The sequence below is a fragment of the Sus scrofa genome, chromosome 2 (assembly GCF_000003025.6).
Source record: "Sus scrofa isolate TJ Tabasco breed Duroc chromosome 2, Sscrofa11.1, whole genome shotgun sequence".
NCBI classification, from domain to species: Eukaryota; Metazoa; Chordata; class Mammalia; order Artiodactyla; family Suidae; genus Sus; species Sus scrofa.
In genome coordinates this window covers 131,807,208-131,830,813 of record NC_010444.4, presented here as the reverse complement: position 1 = coordinate 131,830,813, position 23,606 = coordinate 131,807,208, and the positions used below count along the sequence as shown (strand labels likewise).

General features: G+C 36.8%; 1 protein-coding gene across 14 annotated transcripts in view; it reads right to left on the bottom strand.

Moving 5' to 3' along the window:
* The window catches only part of SLC27A6 (solute carrier family 27 member 6), a 98,520-nt gene that overhangs the window by 17,465 nt on the left and 57,449 nt on the right, over positions 1-23,606 (bottom strand). For 2 of the 14 annotated variants that reach the window (XM_021084725.1, XM_021084721.1), the window contains exons 8-15: positions 22,404-22,501; positions 20,859-20,989; positions 16,423-16,595; positions 12,365-12,509; positions 6,776-6,934; positions 6,533-6,682; positions 2,880-6,026; positions 1,518-1,640 (exon numbers count right to left, since the gene is read on the bottom strand). In XM_021084725.1, the coding sequence (XP_020940384.1) occupies positions 12,443-12,509; positions 16,423-16,595; positions 20,859-20,989; positions 22,404-22,501 (469 nt within the window). In that variant the 3' untranslated portion in view covers positions 1,518-1,640; positions 2,880-6,026; positions 6,533-6,682; positions 6,776-6,934; positions 12,365-12,442. Of the gene's footprint in view, positions 1-1,517; positions 1,641-2,879; positions 6,683-6,775; positions 6,935-12,356; positions 12,510-12,534; positions 16,596-18,221; positions 20,650-20,858; positions 20,990-22,403; positions 22,533-23,606 lie in introns of those variants that run through there. The other 12 variants (XM_021084734.1, XM_021084728.1, XM_021084723.1 and 9 more) reach the window with 12 other exon arrangements.

The following is a 23,606-nucleotide window of genomic DNA, read 5'->3' as shown; positions in this document are numbered from 1 at the left end:
CTTGTGAGAATTAAACCAGAAGATATTAAGTTAAATGGCTACCAAGATACCTGAGCACAAATCCAAAAGTTCAGGGGTTTCTGACACAAGGCCTATTGGGGCCAAGCAAAGAGCATACATGGTAAATGACTGCATTCTCCATCTGTTAAGCATGCATAACTTGGACACCTCAACAAGCCAGAAAGAATTCATGTGTAGTCACAGAAACATCACTCTACCTCATATCTTCATATGACTGCAGTTTTAATGGTCATCAACCATTTTATGAATTGCTTCATAAACTTAAACAGTAAAGCATGGTTCTAATTTAGTGGTTCTTAAATCTTTTAAGTTCTGGACTTATGTTGAGAAATTGAGGAAAGCGATGGACACTTTTCTCAGGTCAAGGCATATCATGTGTTGGGGGAAACAGAGATCTCCTGAAGCATCAGTTGTCTCCAAATTCAGGATGTCTTGGTTTCCGTGCTTCAGGGTGATCCCATCCTAGGACAGGAAACGCTACTGCTGAGAAGCTTTCAGAGTCAGGAAGGGGTGGGCACCTACTGACCTGACAGAGTTTCATCTTCAACTCAATCGTCTTTTGTCCTACAACTCAGCATGTAGATTAGTTTCAGCTGTTGTGACAAAAGACCACCAATTCTGAGGCTTATGACACACATTTATCATACTGCCCTGCAAGACAGAGTCCTAAAATCGGAGCATCAGCAGGGCTGCCTGTTTTCTGGGGGCTCCAGGAGAACCTGCGTTCTTGCCTTTTCCAGATTCCACTGGCATTCTTTGGCCAATGGTGCTTGTCTCCACCCTCAAAGACAACAGCCTTGCGTCCTCAAATCTATCTGCTTTCACTGTCCTGTCTCTGGCTTTGATTCTGACTCATCTGCTTACCTAGTCTCTTTTAGGAGGCCTTCTGTGATGGCACTGGGCCCACCTGCATAAGCTCAGACATTTTCCATGGTGAGATCTTTAACTTAATCATATCTGCAAAGTCCCTTCTGCATTTCTGGTGACATACTCACAGGCTCTGGAAATTAGGACATGGACATCTTAGAGCATGTGGGGAGGACACAGTATTCTGTCCCCCACAGATTTCTATTTTTTCCTTCTTTCTTTTCGCTCTTTTTTTTAGGGAAGCACCTGCGACATATGGAGATTCCCAGGCTAGGGGTTGAATCGGAGCTGTAGCTGCTGGCTTACACCACAGCCACAGCAATGTGGGATCCAAGGCACATCTGTGACCTACACCACAGCTCATCAGCAATGCTAGATCCTTAACCAATGTGCAAAGCCAGGGATCAAACTTGCATCTTCATGGACATTAGCTGGATTCATTTCTGCTGCTCCACAATGGGAACTCCCATCTTTCATTTTATTAATATGTTTCTAACAGGCTCTAGCCCTTAGTCAATTACCTTTCCTTTCAAAATCAGTTGAATAGAATGAAACACTATGAATGTCAGTTAATACCTTAAACTTATTTCTAACATTCGGGAGGAATTTGAAGTTCTAACAGTACTTACCAACAGCCTCTCCATGATTTGTGAAAAACTTCTAACATTAGACACTGGTATCCATAGTTCATAACATTGCTTCCAATCCTCTAATGTAAAACCGGTACATCCTGGAAATATGGTTTAATGATGCTATATTTTGAGATCAATTGTGAAAATAGAGAAAAAGAACAAATTGGTAGGAAGCTTTATCTTAAAATTACATGATAAAATCAATCAAAGCTCTTGTACTTAACGTGTAAAAAAACATCCTCAACATGCAATGAGGAAGAAAGGATTTCACATGAAAACTCATCAGGAACAAACTGTTATAGCTTTTTACCTGTTTCTGTGTTCAGCATGAGTTTGTAAGCTAATATAACTTTTTTTTTTTTTGGCCATACCCATGGCATGTGGAAGTTCCCAGGCCAGGGATTGAATCTGCTCCACATCAGTGACCCATCTGGCTTGGGTCAATGACAATGTAAGATCGTTAACCCACTGTGCCACAAGGGAACTCCAATATAGTGCAATTTTAGGCTTCATTAGTAGTACTATAATGTTTAGAAAAGGAGATAATTTTCATTCGTTCTTACAAGGTTGTTTTGGAGGCGTCTATGTGCCAGGTACTAGGCTAAACAATGGAGATGCTCTCCGCATTGTACTGTTGCTGTGTCCTCACTTAAAAAAAGTTAGGTTCAGTCGGAGTTCCCGTCGTGGCGCAGTGGTTAACGAATCCGACTAGGAACCATGAGGTTGCGGGTTCGACCCCTGCCCTTGCTCAGTGGGTTAAGGATCCGGCGTTGCCGTGAGCTGTGGTGTAGGTTGCAGATGCAGCTTGGATCTGGCATTGCTGTGGCTGTGGTGTAGGCCAGCGGCTATAGCTTCGATTTGACCCCTGGCCTGGGAACCTCCATATGCTGCAGGAGTGGCCCAAGAAATGGCAAAAAAAGACCAAAAAAAAAAAAAAAAAAGTTAGGTTCATGAAACTTGGATTAAAAATGACATTTATAGCAAAGACCTATACTTTAAACTCAATAAAATCTTGGTACAACATATTTTTCTGCATTATTGTATCTAATCATGCAGATTTACTAGCAAAAATGCATTTTAAAATGTTTATCTATATAATGAAATATGATTTTAAACCATCTGATTTTCAAAATGTTCAACCATCACTATTAGCAAAATTAAAATAATTATTTAAAATTTTTCCTTATATTTCTCCTAAATATCTCTTACTGTGAACTATAATCATTTATATAATTTTTATTCTATTATTTTAACTAACCTTTTAATCTATTACAATTTTAAGCTTCAATAATAGTAGTAAAGGAGGTGTTTTTAAATAAAAATAATTTTTAAGCAAATGACTACATAGGTGACACTCACAATTATCTCAACTTTTTCCACAGTCTCGGATGCCTGTATCATTATTATATTTGAGATATGCACATCTCCCTAAAATCCCAATTGGTACTTAAGTAGGCAGATGCTATTTGCGTTAAAAGTTTTATGACAAAGAAGTAGTTAATCCTCTCCTTCTGTAAAGCAAACATGAAAGACGATGGGAAACCATGAGCAATGATTGGTGAATCTATCAGGTCAAACTCAGGTGCAGAGGAAGGGACAGTAGTTCTTGTCAAGTTTGATCACTCCACTCCACTCCCCATCATTCCATTCCACTTCACTTCACTTTACCTGCTGAGTTACCCATTATCCTTTTAGCCTATCTGGTCTGCAGATCAGACCAGGGGCTTATCAGTGATGGTGGAATCTTCCTCTTCCTCAACTTCAAAGCTTTTTGTTCCAAGTCTTTAATTAATACAATGCCCCTCTGAAAAGCTTGGGATGATACTTGGCTGTGCTTCCAAGCAGTGCTGGCACAAGAAGAAATTCTCCCATGCTGTCTCAGACCATTTTTGCCTAAACATGCAACAGGCAATTCCTAACCACCGCACACCATACCAAGTTGGATAAAGGGGTCTTCCAGCCTTGCTGTCTCCTAGGGCTTTACTTGAACTAGGGTTCAGAACTTCCACTGTTCTAATTAGGGTTTCTATTGTCCTTCTCTTCCCTGGTCCTTGGCCTCAGACATCAGCCAAGGCACATAGCCTATTCTCTGGGAATCCCACCAATACCCGACCCTTGTGTATCTGCCCACCGGCTTTCCCAGTCCGGCAAACTTGAAGATTATCTCCAAAGACAAGAAACAGTGGTTCTGCCTGACTTTGCAGCTTGCAGCTAAGTCCTAACTTCTCTGTTCTGTCTTCTGCGTAAATGAATGGGCCCACCTGGAGATTACAGATGCCTCTTGGCATTGCTGTTTAAGAGGGTGGTGAGGAGAAAAGACAAGGGGTGAAAACGTGGTTCTTGAAAGATGTGGAGGTGGATAGAAGTGCAGTCTTAGTCTCAAACTCAAATAGACAAGGAAAAGGACAAATATGAGAATCAATATTTGGAGGAGAAGCTCTTAAATTGTGTGGAATTACTGAAATTTGATGAGTTATGACATGAAAATGACTCTACTTGAAAGAGAAAGAGAAGAGAATTAGAGAGTTAAACCCAGGCTAAAATAGGACCTTATCAACTCAAGCAAGAGAGAGAAAAGTGTTAGTTAATTAACTAGTTTTTAAATGTGTGTATAATTTTACTAATTGTATTTTTTTTTCTTGATATGAAGTAAATTTTAAGGTTTTTAAATGCTACGAGGAAAACGGCATGTGCTGGGACAGAAAATTCACTCGTTTTTATAGCCTCTTCTCTTGTTGGTGACACAGTAGTTACAAAGTTTAACTCAGGAAAAAGTGAAAAACAAAACAACGACAACAGAGAACTTGTCCTCAACATCCTTTCCCTTCTCATTGAAGACTTTCAATCCTAAAGACCAGAAGCTACCAAATATTATGGGGTGGGGTGTTCTCTTTCCCTCTCTTTTTCTTAAATTTATGTTTTTGTACTGTTACTAGAGGAATACTTGTGTTCTGGCTAGCTGGTTGTATTTGTGAAAGCTCCGGATAAATTTTATTCTACAGAGTAGCAGGAAAAGAATCGAGGCACCTGTCCCTAAAAGCATTAAAGTATCCTGGAGTAAGTCCACAATCTGCTTAGTCCTGGGAAAATATAATGCTGTGATTCCATAAAGAGAACAACCTAAAACTGGCACCCTGGGGATGGTTGCCTCAGCCATACAGGCTGACTCCAGACGATACTGGGGTCAGGAGAAGGGTGCCAGCTACTGATCCCAGGGAGCAGCAAAGTAGCATACTGACGTCTTTACCCACGTAATCTATTTTGGCATTCGAAAGCTTATTCAACCTGTCTTTGAAAGTACCATTTACAGAAGGTAATATCTGGCAAGATATGTTATTATGAATGATTTGTATACAATAACGGCTCTTCTAATTTTATTCTCCTTTTTTTTTCTTTTTCTTTCTGTCCTTTCCTTCCCCCAACCCCCGCTTCTGGTTATGGTTTAGTGCTGCTGTTCCTCCTGTCAGGCTTTGTGCTCGACTTCCACATGAACCTGACTTAGCTGCTCTCATGACTTAGGTGCCATGTTTCCTAGCAGGTAATGAGCATCTGGGGGTACTTTCAATGACAGGTAACAGGAACCCTGCTCACACTAAAGGGACTTTTTTTTTTGCCTTGCATAACTAAAAGTCCAGATGAAGAACAAATTTGAGAGTGGTCCAGGCAGCGGTGAACTCTGTGCTTCCATACGTATTGGTCTTTTTTCTTAGCTTGACACCTCTCATCATTGTAACAGAGCTGCCATCAAGAATTACGGCAGCTTGCGTCCTCCGTCACAGCTGGGGGTGGCTTTCCAGGGCTCTCCAGTGAAAGGAAGGAAAGACTTTCTCAGAAAATCCCCAGAAAACCTGCCCCGGTACCTCATGAATTAGAATGTGAAGTTCACTTCTGTTCTTAATAAGTCACTGGTAAAGGCAATGCTGAGACCAATCGCTTCCATACCACGAGGTCGATTACACAACTCTTAGAAATCAGAAAGAGAAATTACACAGAATCTTACAAATCAGAAGGAGAAAATCATTGCCATGATCATCTTCCCTATTGTCAGCATTTCAGATAGGTTTAGGAAATTAAACATATTGGGTATTTATGGACTTTTTTTCTATTAGGGACTCCTACTCCTGCATCTTACCAGTTATACTCCAGCGACCTGTTCACTCAGTATAAAGCTTCAAATAGGATTTGTCTAAACTTCCTAGGTATAATTCTTTCCTTCTCATGCCCGTCCCGCCAGCTTTCCCAATCAAGCACATTCCCTCTCCTTGGGATCTGCTAAATAAAAGTAGATAAATATTCTAAATAAGTATTCATTAATTTAATTGCTAATTAAACTACCTGTTTTTACTGACCTTTCCAGTTTTGAGGAGTACAAGCCAGGTGTTTTGTAGAATGTTCTCAATTGAAATTTATCTCCTTTTTTTTTTTTTTTTTCATGATAAGACTGGGGTACCTATAGGTTATCACCTATGTATTGTCTTTTTTAAGTCCAGTGTCACTAATTAAAGTCTAAGGAAAGAATATAAGAAATACATATTATTGCTTTGTTCTTCTCATGTGTAGAACTTACCCACATGTCCTATAAAAAATGGGGACATTTTACTACAAAACTCCATTTGATCTAAACTTCTTTTATGTTTTCATATAACAAATAATTAGATCAGAGTAGCTTCATATAATGTTTTCTTTTGGATTTAATTAGGTTATATGGCGATGATCATTGTACAAATATAAATGTAATAAAATTCATTGAGTAATTTAAAAATAGGTTATGAAGGTAATTAAATAGTAAAATCAGGTATTTTGATGCAGATCAAAGATAACTGACTATTCGTAGACTTCCTTTTCAAGTGTAACAATTTGGATTGCTTATTAATTACCAAAATATTTGACTAATGCAAGATTTACAGAAGTAGGTTTGATCATTAGCTTTGATGTAAACCAGTTAGTTCATATATCTCCCTCCCGGTTCTCTTGGGAACATCAAAAAAGAATTTTGTTCATTATGTTATTACCTTTTTGGCATAAGCTTTCATATATCATCTTCAAAATTTTCAGCTTGTTTGCTTGAGAATATAATATCTGGTCTTAATATTGCAGCTCTTAATATATGGATAACTCCTTTAATTTTCCATTATGTGACTTGCAATTTATAAAACATATATCTGCACAAAATGGCATTTTTTTGGATCAGATATCCATTTACAGATTCAAGAAACAGCACAAGGAGCCACGATGAAAGATAGCAAATGCATTACCTATTTCCATTTCCAAATGCGGCAGCTCAGTGTCAGTGCAAGTGTATCTTTGACCCGTGCACTATTTATAGGGGGTTCCTTGTTCTCAGTCATCACACACATAGTGTCTGCAGATATCTCTGGGCTGCTCCTCCTATTCCAGTCCTAATTCACAAACAACTAGAAAGAAGTTAAATAGCTGTCAATTCTAGGAGATCTGCCTCACAAATCACCCTAGGAAACCCCAAGATGGACAGTCAATGAAAAATCCCGTGAGTAGAAAGGCTTTCTTGTAATTCTATGTCAAGAATTAAAAGTTGGGAAATTTAAAGTTCAGTTCAAAGCAGAATCAATCTAATTTCCGTTTTAAAAGGCAAGATTACAGCACTTAGTTTCAGGCCATTTTGGCTTGTCGTCCATCTATCATTTCTCTCCACACTGGGTCTATGTTTTTGAGAGTGTGCTAAGGACACATGGAGAGGAGGGAAGTGTTGGAAGCTACTTAAATAAACTATGATATATGCATCTAAAACTACTATAAAAATGAGAATGCTTTTTGTATACTAATTTGAAAAGATCTCCCATATACATTATTAAATGGAAAACTTTGGGTACAGAATAGTATTTTATATGCTTGAAATGGGCACAGAAATAAGAAATGTATTCATATTCATTATATTTTCATAAAGAAACCCTGAATGTTTTTCACAAGAAAAATGAATAAACAGGTGTCTACCAAGGGTAGGAGAGAAGTCAGGAGGGAACCAAGACATAAATGCATCTTTTCATCTTGTTTTATGTATTATTTATTTAAAATAAGATGGTCTATTAAAAATAAAATACAAATAAAATATTTAAATTTTCTTGACTCCACACACCCTCCAAGTTCTTTATTTCTCTGTCCCTATTTAATACAAAATTTCTTGAAAAAATGATCTCCTCCTTCTCATCTACAATTCACTCTTCAACCTATTTGAATCTGTCTTATTTTCTCCCCACCAGTCAAAAACTACTATTAGAACAGGAGAAAGTATTTACAAACGATGTGACTGGCAAGGGCTTAAATTCTAAGGAAAGAATTTACAACAGTTTATACAGTTTAATATCCAAAAATCAAACAACCCAATGAAAAAAGGGGCCGAAGACCTAAACAGACATTTCTCCAAAGAAGACATTCAGGTGGCCAACGGCACATGAAAAGATGTTCAACATTACTAATTATTAGAGAAATGCAAATCAAAACTAAAATCAAGTACCACCTCACACCACTCAGAATGGCCATCATAAAAAAGTCGACAAATAGTAGGCTGGAGAGGGTGTGGAGGAAAGGGAACCCTCCTACACTGTGTGTGGGAATGTAAATTAGCATAGCTATTATGAAAAACAGTATGGAGGTTCCTCAAAAAAACCAAAAATAGAGTTGCCATATGATGCAGAAATCTCACTCTTGGGCATATACCCAGACAAAACCATAATTTGAAAAGATACATGCACCCCTATGTTCACAGCAGCACTATTTACAAGAGCCAAGACATGGACGCAACCTATATGTCCACTGAAAGATGAATAGATAAAGAAAATGTAACGTGGGGGGGGGATATTACTCAGCCATCAAAAAGAATGAAATGTCATCTGCAGCAACACAGATGGACCTAGAGATTATCATATTAAGCGAAGCAGAAGTCTGAAAGGCAAAGACAAATACCATATATCACTTACATGTGGAATCTAAAATGCAATATAAATCAACATATCTATGAAAAAAACAATAGACTCATAGACATGGAGAACAGACTTATGGTTGCCAAGGGGCAGGGTGGGTAGGGGAGGAAATGAATGGGAGTTTGGGGATTAGCAGAGGCAAACTATAGATATAGGATTGATAAACATTAAGGTCCTACTCCATGGCACAGGGAACTATATTCAAGATCCTGTGACAAGCCATAATGAAAAGAATATGAATAACACTATATATGTATAACTGAATCACTTTGTGGTACAGCAGCAATTCATACAACTTTGTAAATCAAATATATTTCAATAAAATTTTTTAATAAAACTACCCTCGCTGAGGTCATTAATGATATCTATTTTGCCAAACCCGTGTAACAGTTTTCTTTCTAGCCTTATCTTTCTAGATCAATCACTATCATTGCACACTCTCGATTATTCTCTTGGTAGGTCTGTGACACTACAGTGCTCGCTTACCTCTTAGTTCTCTGATCACTCCTGTGTTTCCACGTCCACCAGAGCTCTTGGTGGTTCTCCTTACATTTTGGTCATGGGCTGTCTGGGCATGGCCATGGGTAATCTTTCATTCTGCTACTAGAAGGTGTCTTTAAGCTCCTTAACTCTAAATGTCATATTTATGTTGCAATTCCAAAATGTTCTCACTAACTCAGTCCACTCACTGAGCTTTAGACTGGTGGAGGGAGGCACTCATGGATTGTTTCCAGTATGGTATTATTACAGACAATACCCAAATCAATGATCTTGGAAATATTTCTTCCTGTACATGTCCAGGTACATCTATTTGAATAAGTTCTGAGAAATGAGCTCACTAGGCCAAAGATGTTAATGTTTTGTAACGTTAATAGTTGCTAAACTGATTTGTATGGGATTATATAATTTTACATTCATACCAGAAATGAGAGCCTGTTTCCCTATTCCTTTGCCAACTGTTGGGAAACTTTTGAATTTTTCCAATGTGATAAGCGAAAATAGAAACACAGTGTACCTTCAATATGCGTTTCTCATTATGAATAAGACATTTTGTACACACTTGAGAATTAGAATTATTTTCTCTGAACTGTATGCATTCATACCTTTTTTTTTTTTTTTACTGTGTCACTTAGAGTCACTTATCTTTTCTAAGAGGTTTTTTGTTTTTTTTGTTTTTTTTTTTTTTTTTTGGGTCATGTCCACGGCAAGACCAGGAATCAAACCTGAGCCAAAGCAGTGACAATGCCAAATCCTTAACCACTAGGCTACCAGAGCACTCCTCTGAGAGAGCTTTAAGAGGATATTCCTTATCGATGATGCAAGTTGCCTATATTCCCAATTTTTTTCGTCTTTTGATTTTGTGAAGTTTTCTCCCAAGCAAACATTTCTTCTCTTTTTTTCTTTCCTTTTCCTGCTCCTCCTCTCCCTTCTCTTTCCTATTCCCTCCTCCCTCCCCTTTCTGTCTCCTCTTTTTCCTTCCTCCCTCCCTCCCTTCCTTTCCTCTTAGGAGTCAAATATTTTTATCTTTCCTTTATGGTTTGTGAATTTTGAATTATAGTTCAAAGGCCTTTGCCTCTCTGGTGTTTTAAAGAAATTGATCAATATTTTCTTTCAATATTTTGCATTTAAATATTTCATGTATTTAGAGGTTGTCCTCATATGTGGTATGAATTTAACTTTATCTTATCCAGGTGGTAACATTGTTCTTTCTAAACCATTTATTTAAAAGTTTATCTTTGTCTTATTGCATCACTCATATTGTATACTAAATTCTTGATTTTGTTTCCACCTTTTGATTATTTTCCATAGGTCAACCCATGGTCTACTGATGAACCAGCAACACACTGCTTTAATTTCTGAGGGTTTATAGTGTGTTTTGGTATGAGCTATGACTCATTAGCCCTCACGGCTCTGCCTTTTTCAAAGTTTTGTTATATATTTTTGCCGGTTTATTTTTCCACACATATTTCACACACTTTAAAATCACCTTATGAATAGTTTTAGAAAAGGGAAGTATTTTTAAATATGGAAAATAACAGCATATTTTATGTTCTGAGGAAAATAATTGAGCATAGAGGAGAGGTTAAATTCACTAGCGAAAAGGAGGTAATCAGAAACAATTAAGTTGAGGTGAGAAGCCAAGTTCCAGAACATATATGATGATAATGGCTTTTGATAGTAAAAGAGACATTCATTCCTGGGCAAGAAAAATGAAAGTAATTGACATATAGCCTCACAATGTTTGACTGCTATGAAAATGACAGTGTTCCCACCTGGTGACTTCCGTATTCTCAATTAAATGTGAGAGACCGATTCCCCTGGTGATTCAGCGGGTTAAGGATCAGTGTTGTCAGTGCTTGGGTTGCTGCTGTGGCGTGGGTTCGATCCTTGGCCTAGGAACTTCTGCATGTTGTGGGTGTGGCCAAAAAAAAAAAAAAAAAGCATGTGAAGAGCTATCAGCTGAATGGAACAGGGTGGATGAGAACTGGAAGAAGCATGAGATAAAGAAAACCTGAGAAGCCAGTGGGTTTAATGAAGATTGATATTAACTGATGACATGAATTGGAGAGAGAAAACAAAAGCTGTGAGCCCTTGGATGAAGTCTTCAGAGGATAAAGATAAGAGGATGTTGCAGCAAGATGACAGGGCCCTCACAGACCAGGAATCATAATAATCCAGGAAGGACCATGATATACAAAGATCACGACCTCTGGGCCACAATATTTGAGCTGGATGAATATTTAGAGCCTCCACTCTTGTAGACTGAAAGGAAAGTGGTGCTCTCCAGGGAGAGCCACATTTTCAAAGAGGCAAATAGTTGGAAGGATGGGTTTGATAAGACCAAATATGAGGGAATTGTAGGGAATTTTCTGTGCACAAATCTGGGGTTCCAAGAGGGCCCAGAGGAATGTCTGGGCAGCAGGGGGAGTTAGAGAATAAGAATACAGGAATGCAACACAAGACAGCCAGAGCTCTGAATCTTAAAAATGCAAGTTCCTAGGACCTTTTTCCAACTGGTTTCCGATTTAGTAGAGTTGGGTAGCATCTGAGGAGCTGCACCTTGAAAGCCGCACAAATGACAGTGATTCATTCTGGCCTTGAGAACCTGGTCTCTTATTGGAGGCTGGGGACTAAGGTAATGGGGGCTTCCTACAGTAAGCGGATGAAGAAAAGGAACCACCACTCTCCACAAGGTCAGGCTGTGTTGACTGAGAAACCCAACCACGCTTTCTCCCTCTCCCCTAACTGCTGAAACATGACAGAGCACACAGATGGTAATCGGACAGCTATGCGCCTGTCTCTAGAAGGATTTGAGTCCAAAGAGTTTACATAGACTCCATGTCAGTTAGATTAAATCAAAACACCAAAATTCTGAATAAGGAAAAGACAATGAAAGCACTGCAAGAGGTTAATAAACTCCACAGACATTTTTAGTACTGTGTTTTAACTCTGCCTTTTAATTTGATGAAGACGTTGCCCAGAGCTTTTTTGTCTGAAAAACACAGTCCCAGTCATAAATCCTTTCACCAGTAAAAAGGCAGATAAAACAAACAATGAAAGATCATCAAGAATGGGGTTCAAACTGGGGTTTTGTTACACGTTAAAAAACTTGGAGTTCCCGTCGTGGCGCAGTGGTTAACGAATCCGACTAGGAACCATGAGGTTGCGGGTTCGATCCCTGCCCTTGCTCAGTGGGTTAAGGAGCCGGCGTTGCCGTGAGCTGTGGTGTAGGTTGCAGACGCGGCTCGGATCCCGCGTTGCTGTGGCTCTGGCATAGGCCGTTGGCTCCAGCTCTGATTCGACCCCTAGCCTGGGAACCTCCATGTGCCGCAAGAGTGGCCCTAGAAAAGGCAAAAAAAACAAACAAACAAAAACTTACGAATTTACCGAAATTGAGGAAGAATTAACAGCCAGGATGTTCTTCCTCAGGGAGATAACACTTATATGTGAGGTTTATAGAAAATATCAGATGTCTTCCACTCCCCTCTTGAACAGTCTTGATTCACCTTTATATGTCAAGAAATTGTAGAATCTACAGGGAAGTGAAATATATTGAGAGAGAAAAATCACAACCTAAAATTCAAAATTTCAGTTGGCTATCTTAAATCCCATCCTATAATGACACAACTCAATTCTCTGTCTCACACTTTTCTTAAAAAAGCCAAGATATGTAACATTGAAATTGTCTTTTAAAAGTGTACATAAGCCGTGTACAAGAATTTTTCAGTTGAAATGACACAGAGGGTAAAAACCCGCCTATCCCCATCCAATTCTACACTTCTTGATTATTTAAGTCATTGAGATGATTTGAAACCGTCCTGGCAAATATTTATATTTTTCAATATATCCTTAACAAATGATACATACCATTTGTAACCTCTTTACTCTTAGTCACACGCATGGAAATGATTCCATGTTAGAAGCATATGCTGACTTTTCACTTAGTCTTTGAAATCAGATATGAAATATGGATACGACGATATTTATTTAATTTTTAAAAATATTTTGGGGTTGTCTTCAATTCTTCAATTTAACAACGTTGCCCTGAACTGCATGTAATCTGACATAAATCCTGGTTCAATAACTTTTTATTCCTAGAAGGAGGTAGACTGGCTGGGGGCAAGTTATGTGCATTTTGTATCTGATTAGGTAATCTGTCCAGAAGGGTGCACCCATTTATAGGCCCACCAATAATGCCTATAAGAGTTCTATTTCTAACCTGTGCCAGTGCTAGACAGATCCAATCTTTTTAATTGTTCAAATCCAATTGGCGAAAAATAACGCGTTCTTATTTTAAGGTGCCGTTTCATAAGCTGTAATGAATTTTAAGATTTCTTGCCTGTGTTTCACAACTATGTAATTTTTCCATTGAATTTTACATTCTCTATGCCATGACCATTATTTGCATTACATCTGCATTAAGTATAAACACCCAAAACAACATCATGAATGTTACTTTAAACAATTACATGTATTTTAAAAAGAGAAATAATTTCGTATTTACTCACGTATTCACTGTATCCAATATGCTTCATTCCTTCTTGAAGACAGGAGTTCTTACGTCCTCTTATTTTTCTTTGGTCTGTAGAAGCTAACTTAGCTTTTCTTCTAATACAGGATTCCTGGCTGTGAATTTTTTTATCTGACTTTATTTCATTTTCACCTTTAAAGAATAATTTTACTGCATGTAGAATTCCAACTTGTAGTTGTTTATTTATCATTTTGAAGATGTTTCATTTTCTTCTGGCTTTCCTAGTTTCGTAAGTCAGCCATCATTCAAACTGTTGGTTTATTATTATTTTTAAGGTAACGTATGGTTTTATTCTCTAAATGCTGTCAAGAATTACTCTTTATCTGGAGTTTCCAGCAGTGTAATCATAATGTGTCTCGGTGTAGTTTGCTTGGTATCTGTCCAGTTTGAGGTTTGCTGGGCTTCTTGTATACCAAAACATTTTTTATGTCTTTCATCAGTTTTCTTCCCAAAATAATATACCAGGTTGCACCCTGAATGTAACACTGGGTAGTTAAAATTTCCCCACACCCTGGCCAGCCAACCTGTGCATAATTATTGCTTGATGGGCAAAATCTGATTTCACTGCTATTTAATTTTCATTTTCTTTATCAGTAAGACTGAACACCTTTTTGTAGTATTTGTCACAGTTCCAATTCCACATGTTGTTGGGTAGTTATTTAATGTCTTTCTTACCTGGTCTGTAGGCCTGATTTTGCTTACAAGTATATAACAGCATATCCGAAGCACCTATCACTAGTCATATTTCACATACAGTGGGTGTGCTTTAAATGACTAAATTCGGTTTTTTAGGTTTTGTATGGTTAAATTGCCTGTTTTCATATTTCTCTCATTAAAATTACTTGGCCTGCATATTTTTTCATCTGCAAGTGGCTTTTATCCATAATACATGAAGATGACTATTTTTCTCTAGTTTCTAGATATTTTATCCTAGTTTCCAGCTCTTTAAAAACTTTAATCCTTAGAGATTTTAAGAAGCTTTGAATTTTACATAGTCTTATTTTCTAATTATCTTTTTATGTCATGCATTATTTTGTCTCTGACAGAAGTCTTCTATAAGAAAGGAAAAGGCAAAGAAACCCATGATGTCAACTTTCTACTGATGATTACATAGATGCCCCATCGTGGTTTTTATATGTTTTCAATGTGATTTGAAATTTCTTTTGCCTTAGAAGCAGTTTTCAACTGTAAGTAAGAGGCATTGTTCTTCCCCCTTCTACAGTTTCTTTGATAATCTGATCTCATCTGTTTACTACTATCCAGTAATTTCTCACAAAGTTTCTTCTACTGAAAAATACATTTTCTTGTTTTTTCCCCTCCATCTTTGAGTGGATCATTCTCTTCATAATATTTTGTCTTTTTCTATAATGGATTTGACAGGAAGGGTGAGGGTAAAGGGGTTAGGTAAGTATGTTTAGTTTGCCATCATGAGCTAGTCTCCAGAGATTTTAAAGAACTATGTATTAGCGAAAAAAAGTTCATTTAGATTTATATAAATTTTATATAAATTAAAAATATAAACATAAAGGCAAAACAGTTTTTTAATAGGTAAAGGACAGCTAGACCACCAATATAAAAATTAAATGACAATTTGTTCATTCACTTGATACTTTTTAAATAAAGATGATCCATTCTCATTTATGTAGTGGGAGCAGGGATATGCTTGGATTTATTTTATTTTTTTTATTATTGTGCATTAAAAAATGTTGTTCCCTTAAAATGCAGGATTTTTGAAAAATTGATATTATTTTCTCATTTATTTTTTTCATTTGAGAGTTTGACCTTTTATTTCTATGCTGCTTATGGTTAACCCTTGCATTAAAAAAATGTTTTAACTTTATAATGTTTCTCTAACAATGACAAAAAGGAACTATCAGCAACTTTTCTTGCAACCCAAATAAACTTTTTAGTATGGACAGGCAACATGAGGCAAAGCCAATTATCCTTCTGGTTGTACAGGGAGCTAGATTTAGAGTCAAAGGAGCTTCCTGCTGGGCCCTACTCCATGTCTTATCTCAGCCCCCGCTCCCACCTCTCAGGGACAACAGCTCACTTTGGTAAGAGAGTCTTTCATCTGCTTTTGGCTGGAGGCAAACACTGTAACCTGATGCCCTGAGGCTTCCAGATTGAGATAAACTGCTATGCTTATTACACTATCCTTTCCCAGTTAAGTACTCAAAAACCTGTTCACACTCAAAGCCCTCTCTGCCTCTGATCTTCGTGTGAATACATGGGTTCTAGTCTAGTCTATTCTTTCCTTGTATTATTAGTGGTTTCTACAGCTGTTTGATTTTATCATCAATTTGATCCAATTTATAATCTTCCCTGAATTCCTAAATGCTTTGGGCTTAGCAATTTTCCTTCATTGCTGTTTCATATTTTTATATTTCTTCCATCATCTTAATATGAGTTTGGGATAAGGGAGGTAGGAGCACATGCATTTAGTCAGTTAGCTTCCTTCAACTGAAAATTTGCATTGAAAACATCAGAACAAAACCTCAAAACTCATATTAATAAAGATGGTTTTATTGAGTTATAGGACAGGGAACATAAAAATCAAATATGTGAATAAAATTTAACCCTTTACTCAAAACTAGAAATTTTAAATATTGAAAAGTATATTTTTAGTAGGTACCTAAATTGTTAATCACTTATTTATTATTTAAAAGCCCTATGGCAGATATTTACTTATTCACTGAATCTCCGAATGGGTAAAAAGAATAATCAACTAAAGTTTGTTATTAATTAAAACAAATTAAAGTTGTTAAAGAAAAATTGTCACTTATTAAGGAAAGATAACACATGCTTAATTAATGTCAGTTCCTTCTCTCCCCATTTAGCATTAGAGAATCACATACTCTCCTCTCACTTCTCATAGAAAGCATGTGAAAATCTCAGATATTAAAAAACTTACAGTCTAATCTCTCCTGATATTATTTGATCATAAATTTCTTTGGTCAATAAAATGTATGATTTTTTCAAGTTATCCATGAAGTACAATGGGTCAGAAATTTTCAATGGACTAAATCCTTCTTCCACCAACTGAAACTTCTGTAGTTTGAAGGTTCCTGTCATTTCCATCTTTTCCTATAAAGCAATTACTAGGATTAGTGGAGTCATTTAAAATTGTCTGTAATATACAAATAAAATATTCAATGATATAGACTTATTTAATTATAGTATTTTTATATCCTGTGGCCATCTATATATTTACAGCTAAAAATTTAACATTAGAAATTTTTAAATGTCTTTTAGAACATTCAAATCTTTACACTGATTTTTCTGAGAACTTCATTCAACACATAAGAATTATGAATATGCTCATTGCAGCACGATTCACAATAGCCAAGGCATGGAAACTAACAAAATGTCCATGGACAGATGAATGGATTAAGAAGATGTGGTATATATACACAATGGAATACTCCTCAATCATGAAAAAGAACAAAATAATGCCATTTGCAGCAACATGGATGGAACTAGAGACTCATACTAATGAAGTCAGAAAGAGAAATACCATATTATATCACATGTCCGAAATCTAATATATGGCAAAAAGGAAACTTTCCACAGAAAAGAAACTCATGGACATGGAGAACAGTCTTGTGGTGGCCAAGGGGGAGGGAGTGGGATGGACTGGGAGTTTGGGGTTAATAGATGCAAACTATTGCCTTTGGAATGGATAAGCAATGAGATCCTGCTAGATAGCCCAAGGAACTATAGCTAGTCTCTTATGAAAGAACATGATGGAGGATAATGTGAGCAAAATAATACATATATATGATTGGGTCACTTTGCTGTACAGTAGAAAGTGATAGAAGAGTGTAAATCAACTATAATGGAAAAAATAAAAATCTAGAAAAAATCTAACAAAAAAAGTATTATGAATATAGTTAATAACTGATAGCAACTGATTACAAATCTGTCTAGAACATATAGGCTTATCTCTTCAACGTTAATATAATATTATGTACAAAGAATGCTACTAGACACCAAGAAGATAAAAGCTACAAAAGACAGCAATCTATTCCGTAAGGCATAATACTCCAAGAATGAGAGGGAGTAAAGAATGATCTAAGACTTGGGTTCCCAAATTATGCACTGAGGTGCTTCATGGTACCTCAGTGAACTTCCAGGTCCCAAGGGATATTTAAAATTTTCATGGTAAACCCAGAGACATGTGTTGTCACCACTAGCAAACTACTACCTCGGGGTAGGTCAGTTTCAATATTAGTGTGTGATACATTCTTTTCAATGATGTCCTATCTTTGGGAAACAGGGTTTTCAGTGGATGCTTTGATACCAAGCAAGTGTAACCAAAAATCAATGGGGAATATGATTTCAGTGAAGCCCTGTTCAGTACCATCTTAATTCCAAAATGTGAGAACTTGTACAATACCCAACTTCCATTTCCTTAATACTAGTGTTTATTTAAAAATGAAATAAGGAGTTCCCGTCGAACTCCTTATTCAGTGGTTAACGAATCCGACTAGGAACCATGAGGTTGCGGGTTCAATCCCTGCCCTTGCTCAGTGGGTTAACGATCCAGCGTTGCCATGAGCTGTGGTGTAGGTTGCAGACATGGCTAGGATCCTGCGTTGCTGTGGCTCAGGCGTAGGCTGACAGCTACAGCTCCGATTTGACCCCTAGCCTGGGAACCTCCATATGCCGCTGGAGCGGCCAAAGAAATGGCAAAAAAACTAAATAAATAAATAAATAAATAAATAAAATTCCCTCTACACACCATCTTTAAAATAAATAAATAAATAAATAAATAAGAAATAAAAGCATTTACCTTCAATTTCTATGCATTGCTTTTTTCACATGACAGCTAACTTACTAGACCTAAATACTTAGTAACTTATTTTGCCCTAACTACCGGATAAATGAAGGTGTAGGTATTTGTTTTGAGCCAAGAGTACTATGAAATAATTACTAGGACACTTAAGATGCTACAAATTGATAAAGTTGAAGAATCTTTGCTTTAAGGAATTTAAATGCAATAAAGATGTATTTCTGTGGTAGCTTCAGGCACAGAGAAGCAACCTGGTTTTAAGTCAGATAACATGTACGAGGTGCATATGAGGTTCTAGGAGTAATTCGGCCATTTAGATGCATCCTTCTGAACCAATTCAACCAAATCAACTTCTTATTGAACCTCCTTCCCTGATCTCAGCCCTTAGCTGAGCACTGTTAACACAGAATTCGATGGGAATGCAATCGCATTCTTTTCTCTCTGTTCGAAAATTAGCAACTTCATTCTCTCTATACAATGTGATGTTCTACCTTTACAAAAACAAAAGCAATATTATACCAGGCATATTTCTCCAGGTTAGGTAATTTTCTTCTAAATGATACTTTTTAATGGTTTCTTAAGATCTCATCTAATTTTAATTAGCCTTACTCTTATTCTTAAACTGATAGAGAATATCAAAAAATTTTACTACAATAAGTAATACTTGGAAGAATGTCTTTATATATAACATTTATGCATCTTTAATTACTTCCTAAGGGTAAATTGCTAGAAATGAAATGAGTAAATCAAAATACATGCAAATTCTAAGAACGTGATTGCAAATTTACCAAATTGTTTTCCAGAGAGTTAACAATGTGTGTTTCCACAAACAAAATGTAAGGACCAGTTTAATTTCACCTTAGCCGTACTGAGTAATTATCAATTTTTAAAATTTTGTAAATTTATTGGCAAAGTAATTCTTTTAAAATCTGTGCTAAACAGATTTTTATTAAGTTGTCATTTCATTTTGTCAGAAATAACATACTTTTGCATTGCTTATATGAGAGACCATTTATTAAATATTTTTACTTCCAAGTAAGTGTCATGCATTGTGCTAACGACAGCAAATATTGCAATAAATGTAACACTTATTGCAAAGGGCCCAAGTTCTTTTAGACTTTTAATAATGCTAAAATATTTCCTAAATTTGTACAAGACTGATTTAATCTTATAGAGGAGTCCTATGCCCAAATATTTCTTTTGCTTAATGAAAGTGAATTTTAAGTTGTCCATGGAGGGAAATTTTTAGAATATTATTTGATCCATCAATTTTACTCTCCATTAAAATATATTCTTTCTGGAGCAAGATGGGGAGGGGCAGGAGGGAGCTGGGTGTGGTTATAAAAGGGCAACGTGAGGGAGCCTTGTGGTGTTGGAATTGTCCATGTCTTGAATACAGTCATTGATGCATGAAGTTACACAGGTAATAAAAGTATAAAGAACGTAATACACACATACACACAAATGAGCACAAGTAAAATAGAGGAAATTTTAATAAGATAGGTGGATATATTTATGTCAATATGCTGGTTGTAATCATTCTGAAAAATGTAACCATTGGCTTAAAAGGCACACGGGAATCTCTCCATTTTGTTTCGTATAAATTAATGTGAATCTGCAATGAGCATGACAATTTTCAATGAAAAATGTGTTCCTTACCTTTAGTATTTCAGAGGATTGTTATGAAAATAATCTGAGAATATGTATGTAAAATCTCTTAAAATATCACCTAAATGGCATTTGCATTTATGACAGTGTAGATGATGCGTCTCATTGGCCAACCGGTGACCTGGCCAGTAGGACCACTCAGTAAATGCTTTAAAAAAGAATATGAAGTCAGCTATTGCTCCATCAGGGATCTAATAGTGACATGACAAATATTTCCAGAAAAATTCTATACGATTAGATGATAAGAGATGATGAGTATGAGTTTTGGGGAATCGTATCTGCAGCACAATATTAAATGAACAAAAGGCTGAATAAATGAGCAGATAAAATCATCCAGTAGCTGAGTAAATCTGTTTTCTTTTGACTGGACTTGACTTCCAGCAAGCTAAGAGAGAGCCCACTTCTCACAAACAAAGGAGTTTAGAATGCCCCTCAAATATAAAGTCCCTGAGGGAGATCAGACAGAATGGGGATAAAAATTAAAAGCAAAATTGCTGAATGCCATTTGCCTTGAGGGTCTGTACACATCCTGTAGACCCTTTGATGTCAGGAGGTGGAACCTCATTTTAGGACATAGCACCAAATGTCTTCACAAAGCAGAAAGGCATGGGTGAGATGTGGTTTTGTCTTGCTGCCATCACTGGGATCATCATTTGTTTAGACCGAAAGGGAGGAGAGCTATAAAGAGGACAAGGTCAAAGATTTTCTAGCATTGCATTGTGCTTAGGCTTCAAATCTAGCACAAATTAGCATCCTGATGCTTTTCATTGTTCTTGAAATTTTCTAATAAAAATAAAATGCACATATCATTTAAGGGTAACTATTATTTTGTAAAGAAACTATCTCCTAGATTCCTGGCTTTAAATTTTATGGGGAGGTAAAATTACCTGAATTCTTAAAAATCGTGGGCAGGCGTAAGCTGGTAAAAATGTTACAGCTTGTTCATAAACTTTCTCCAAGTCTAAAGATTTATTTGGTTTTAAAGTAATAGAAGCCATTCCTGCTTTTCCTTCATAATCTGGAAAAAAAAAAGTTTATAGTAAAGTCAGTTTTGCAAGTAGTAGGTAAATTTTTTAAAAAATTCTTATTAATTACACACACACTAATTTTTACAAACATAGATATTACACTTATTGCAGCCACAACAATGCAACTGCAGCATAAATGGGTTGGTTTTTCTCTGAGCATATGAATTACTCCATAGAAATAATTTAGGAAAAGGGAAGTGCAAAGTCATCTATCTTTAATTTTCTACATTACAATACTGAAATAGAATGGAAAACACAAGCAATGACCCATAATTTGAACCTACCACTACTTTTTTTTTTTTGCTTTTTTTTTTTACTTTCTTAGGGCGACACCCAAGCATATGGAGGGTGCCAGGCTAGGGGTAGAAACGGAACTGTAGTTGCCAACCTACACCACAGCCACAACAACGCAGAATATGAGCCATGTCTGCGACCTATACCACAGCTCCTTGCAACACTGGATCCTTAACCCACTGAGTGAGGCCAGGGATCGAACCCTGTCCTCATAGATGCTAGTCAGATTCGTTAACCTCTGAGCCACGACAGGAACTCCCTTACCACTACTAATATAAAATATTAGGAGGAAACTTTTATTTAAAGGCAAATGTATATTCAGAGAAATGTCTACGTTAAGCTGCAACACAAAAAATAAAGGGCATTAGTTTTAGTTAAGAAACTACAGCCTGGGATTCCTTAACTCCACAGATTGCTTCTTGCTATTATGCTACCCTTTTCCAGGGAATCTGAATCTCTTGCAGCATTTCCCCAGCACCCAGTGACTGTCTATTAAACATCCTTTTCCTCTGCTCCCCTACCAAATACTCCCACCCCTAGTGGCCCCTACACCTACAAATAAATATTAGCTGGAAAATACTGTCATTTGCTTAAAGGGGGAAGGGGCAGTGAAGGGGAATAGCTGTCCTGTGATTTCAAGTTGGTCACTTTCCTTTGCCATTTTCACCAGTATGGGACAAATCCTTACATGCACATTTAGAAAGATGTATGAGGCCAAACAGCTTTTAAAATAATTTCTGAAAAAGATTCAACTTGACTACAAGTCAGTGTTGTTAAATATTTAACTTAGAACATGTCCTTCTTTAGTGGTATGTATACACTCTAGTCATCAAGGGAAAAATAATACACCTTTGAAAAGCTGTAACTATTTCTAGCAGTGAGTCACTGACCAATGTTTTTCCAGATCTGCATACATTAAAACACAGTTGGTACCTTTCCTCAGGGTGATTGTAAAGTTCGCTAGTTTGGTCTAGGATGTTACTTGCCAAGCCAAAACTAAGGTATTTATTGGAATATATACAATATGAAATGCTGAAGTAGTTACAAAACTAAAGAAAAGCAGCACATTCTCTTCTGGGAATCCTCCAAACACCTGAAATATATTCATACCTGGCACAGCCACACCATAGACATTGGCTTCCTGTATGAAATCCAACATTCCAATAACAGCAGCAACCTCTGTGGTTGCAACATTTTCTCCCTTCCATCTGAACAAAACACAAGTTCCAGTTAGTACACCTGTATGTGAAGAAGGAGGTACCCAGGTTTAAGTGTTAAGAGTCTGGCATTTGGCTCTGTGCAAGCACCTAATAACCAGTAACAATGGCAATTTTGAAAGATGAAAGACTTGTCTCAGGGAGAACTTAAGTCAACAAAAGCAGTGCCTGTTTATTTTTTTAGTTAAAATTACTTTTTCTGTGTCTCACTGGTATAAATTGTTCACTGCAAAATGTTTTTAAATGTCATAAAAATAAGAATAACTCTTGCTTTATGGTGTGATATAGTAACAGTTGAGTATAAAGCATTCTCTATCTTTAAAGACAGAGAGGAAAACCTGAAAGGAGAGCTATCATTGTCTCTCAGTGCCCTGCCTCTCTTTAATTTCTAAGGATTAACCCCTCTGGCTCTTTTAATGCACATGAATGAATATTTTAATTAAAGTGATTTTACATAAGGTGACCTCCTAACATCGGTGCAAAGAAGGGGAGGGAGTAGGAAGTATAATTCATTTATTCATTCAAACATGTTTGGACTGTCTCCTGTCTGACCTTCACTGTTCTACAGTCACTGATGAGCAAAGAAAAGTAAATTCATAAACCTAAAATAATCCTAAGGAATTAAAAAGAAAATACAAGAAAGGGCAATTTTATCATTTCATTATTTTTGCCATTAGGTCAAGATTTAAGTCCATATCTGATGGAGTTCCTGTCGTGGCTCAGTGGTTAACAAACCCGACTAGTATCCATGAGGAAGCGAGTTCAATCCCTGGCCGTGGCCGTGGCTGTGGTTTAGGCTGGCAACTGCATCTCGGATTGGAGCCCTAGCCTGGGAACCTCCACATGCCGCAGGTGTGGCCCTAAAAAAGACAAAACAAAACAAAACAAAACAAAAACATATTTGACTATATTGGTTTGCTGTTTTAACCCTACCGTTTACATATCCCATCCGTCTGCCTGTTTCATATTCTTAAAAAAGGAGCTCAGTGATTTGGACCAAACTGATTCTTAAGATAATTATAAAAATGACATCAAAATGGAACTTATGTTCCAATCTAGAAACAGATGGGCAGTGAATTTTTAAACAGGGAGCCAA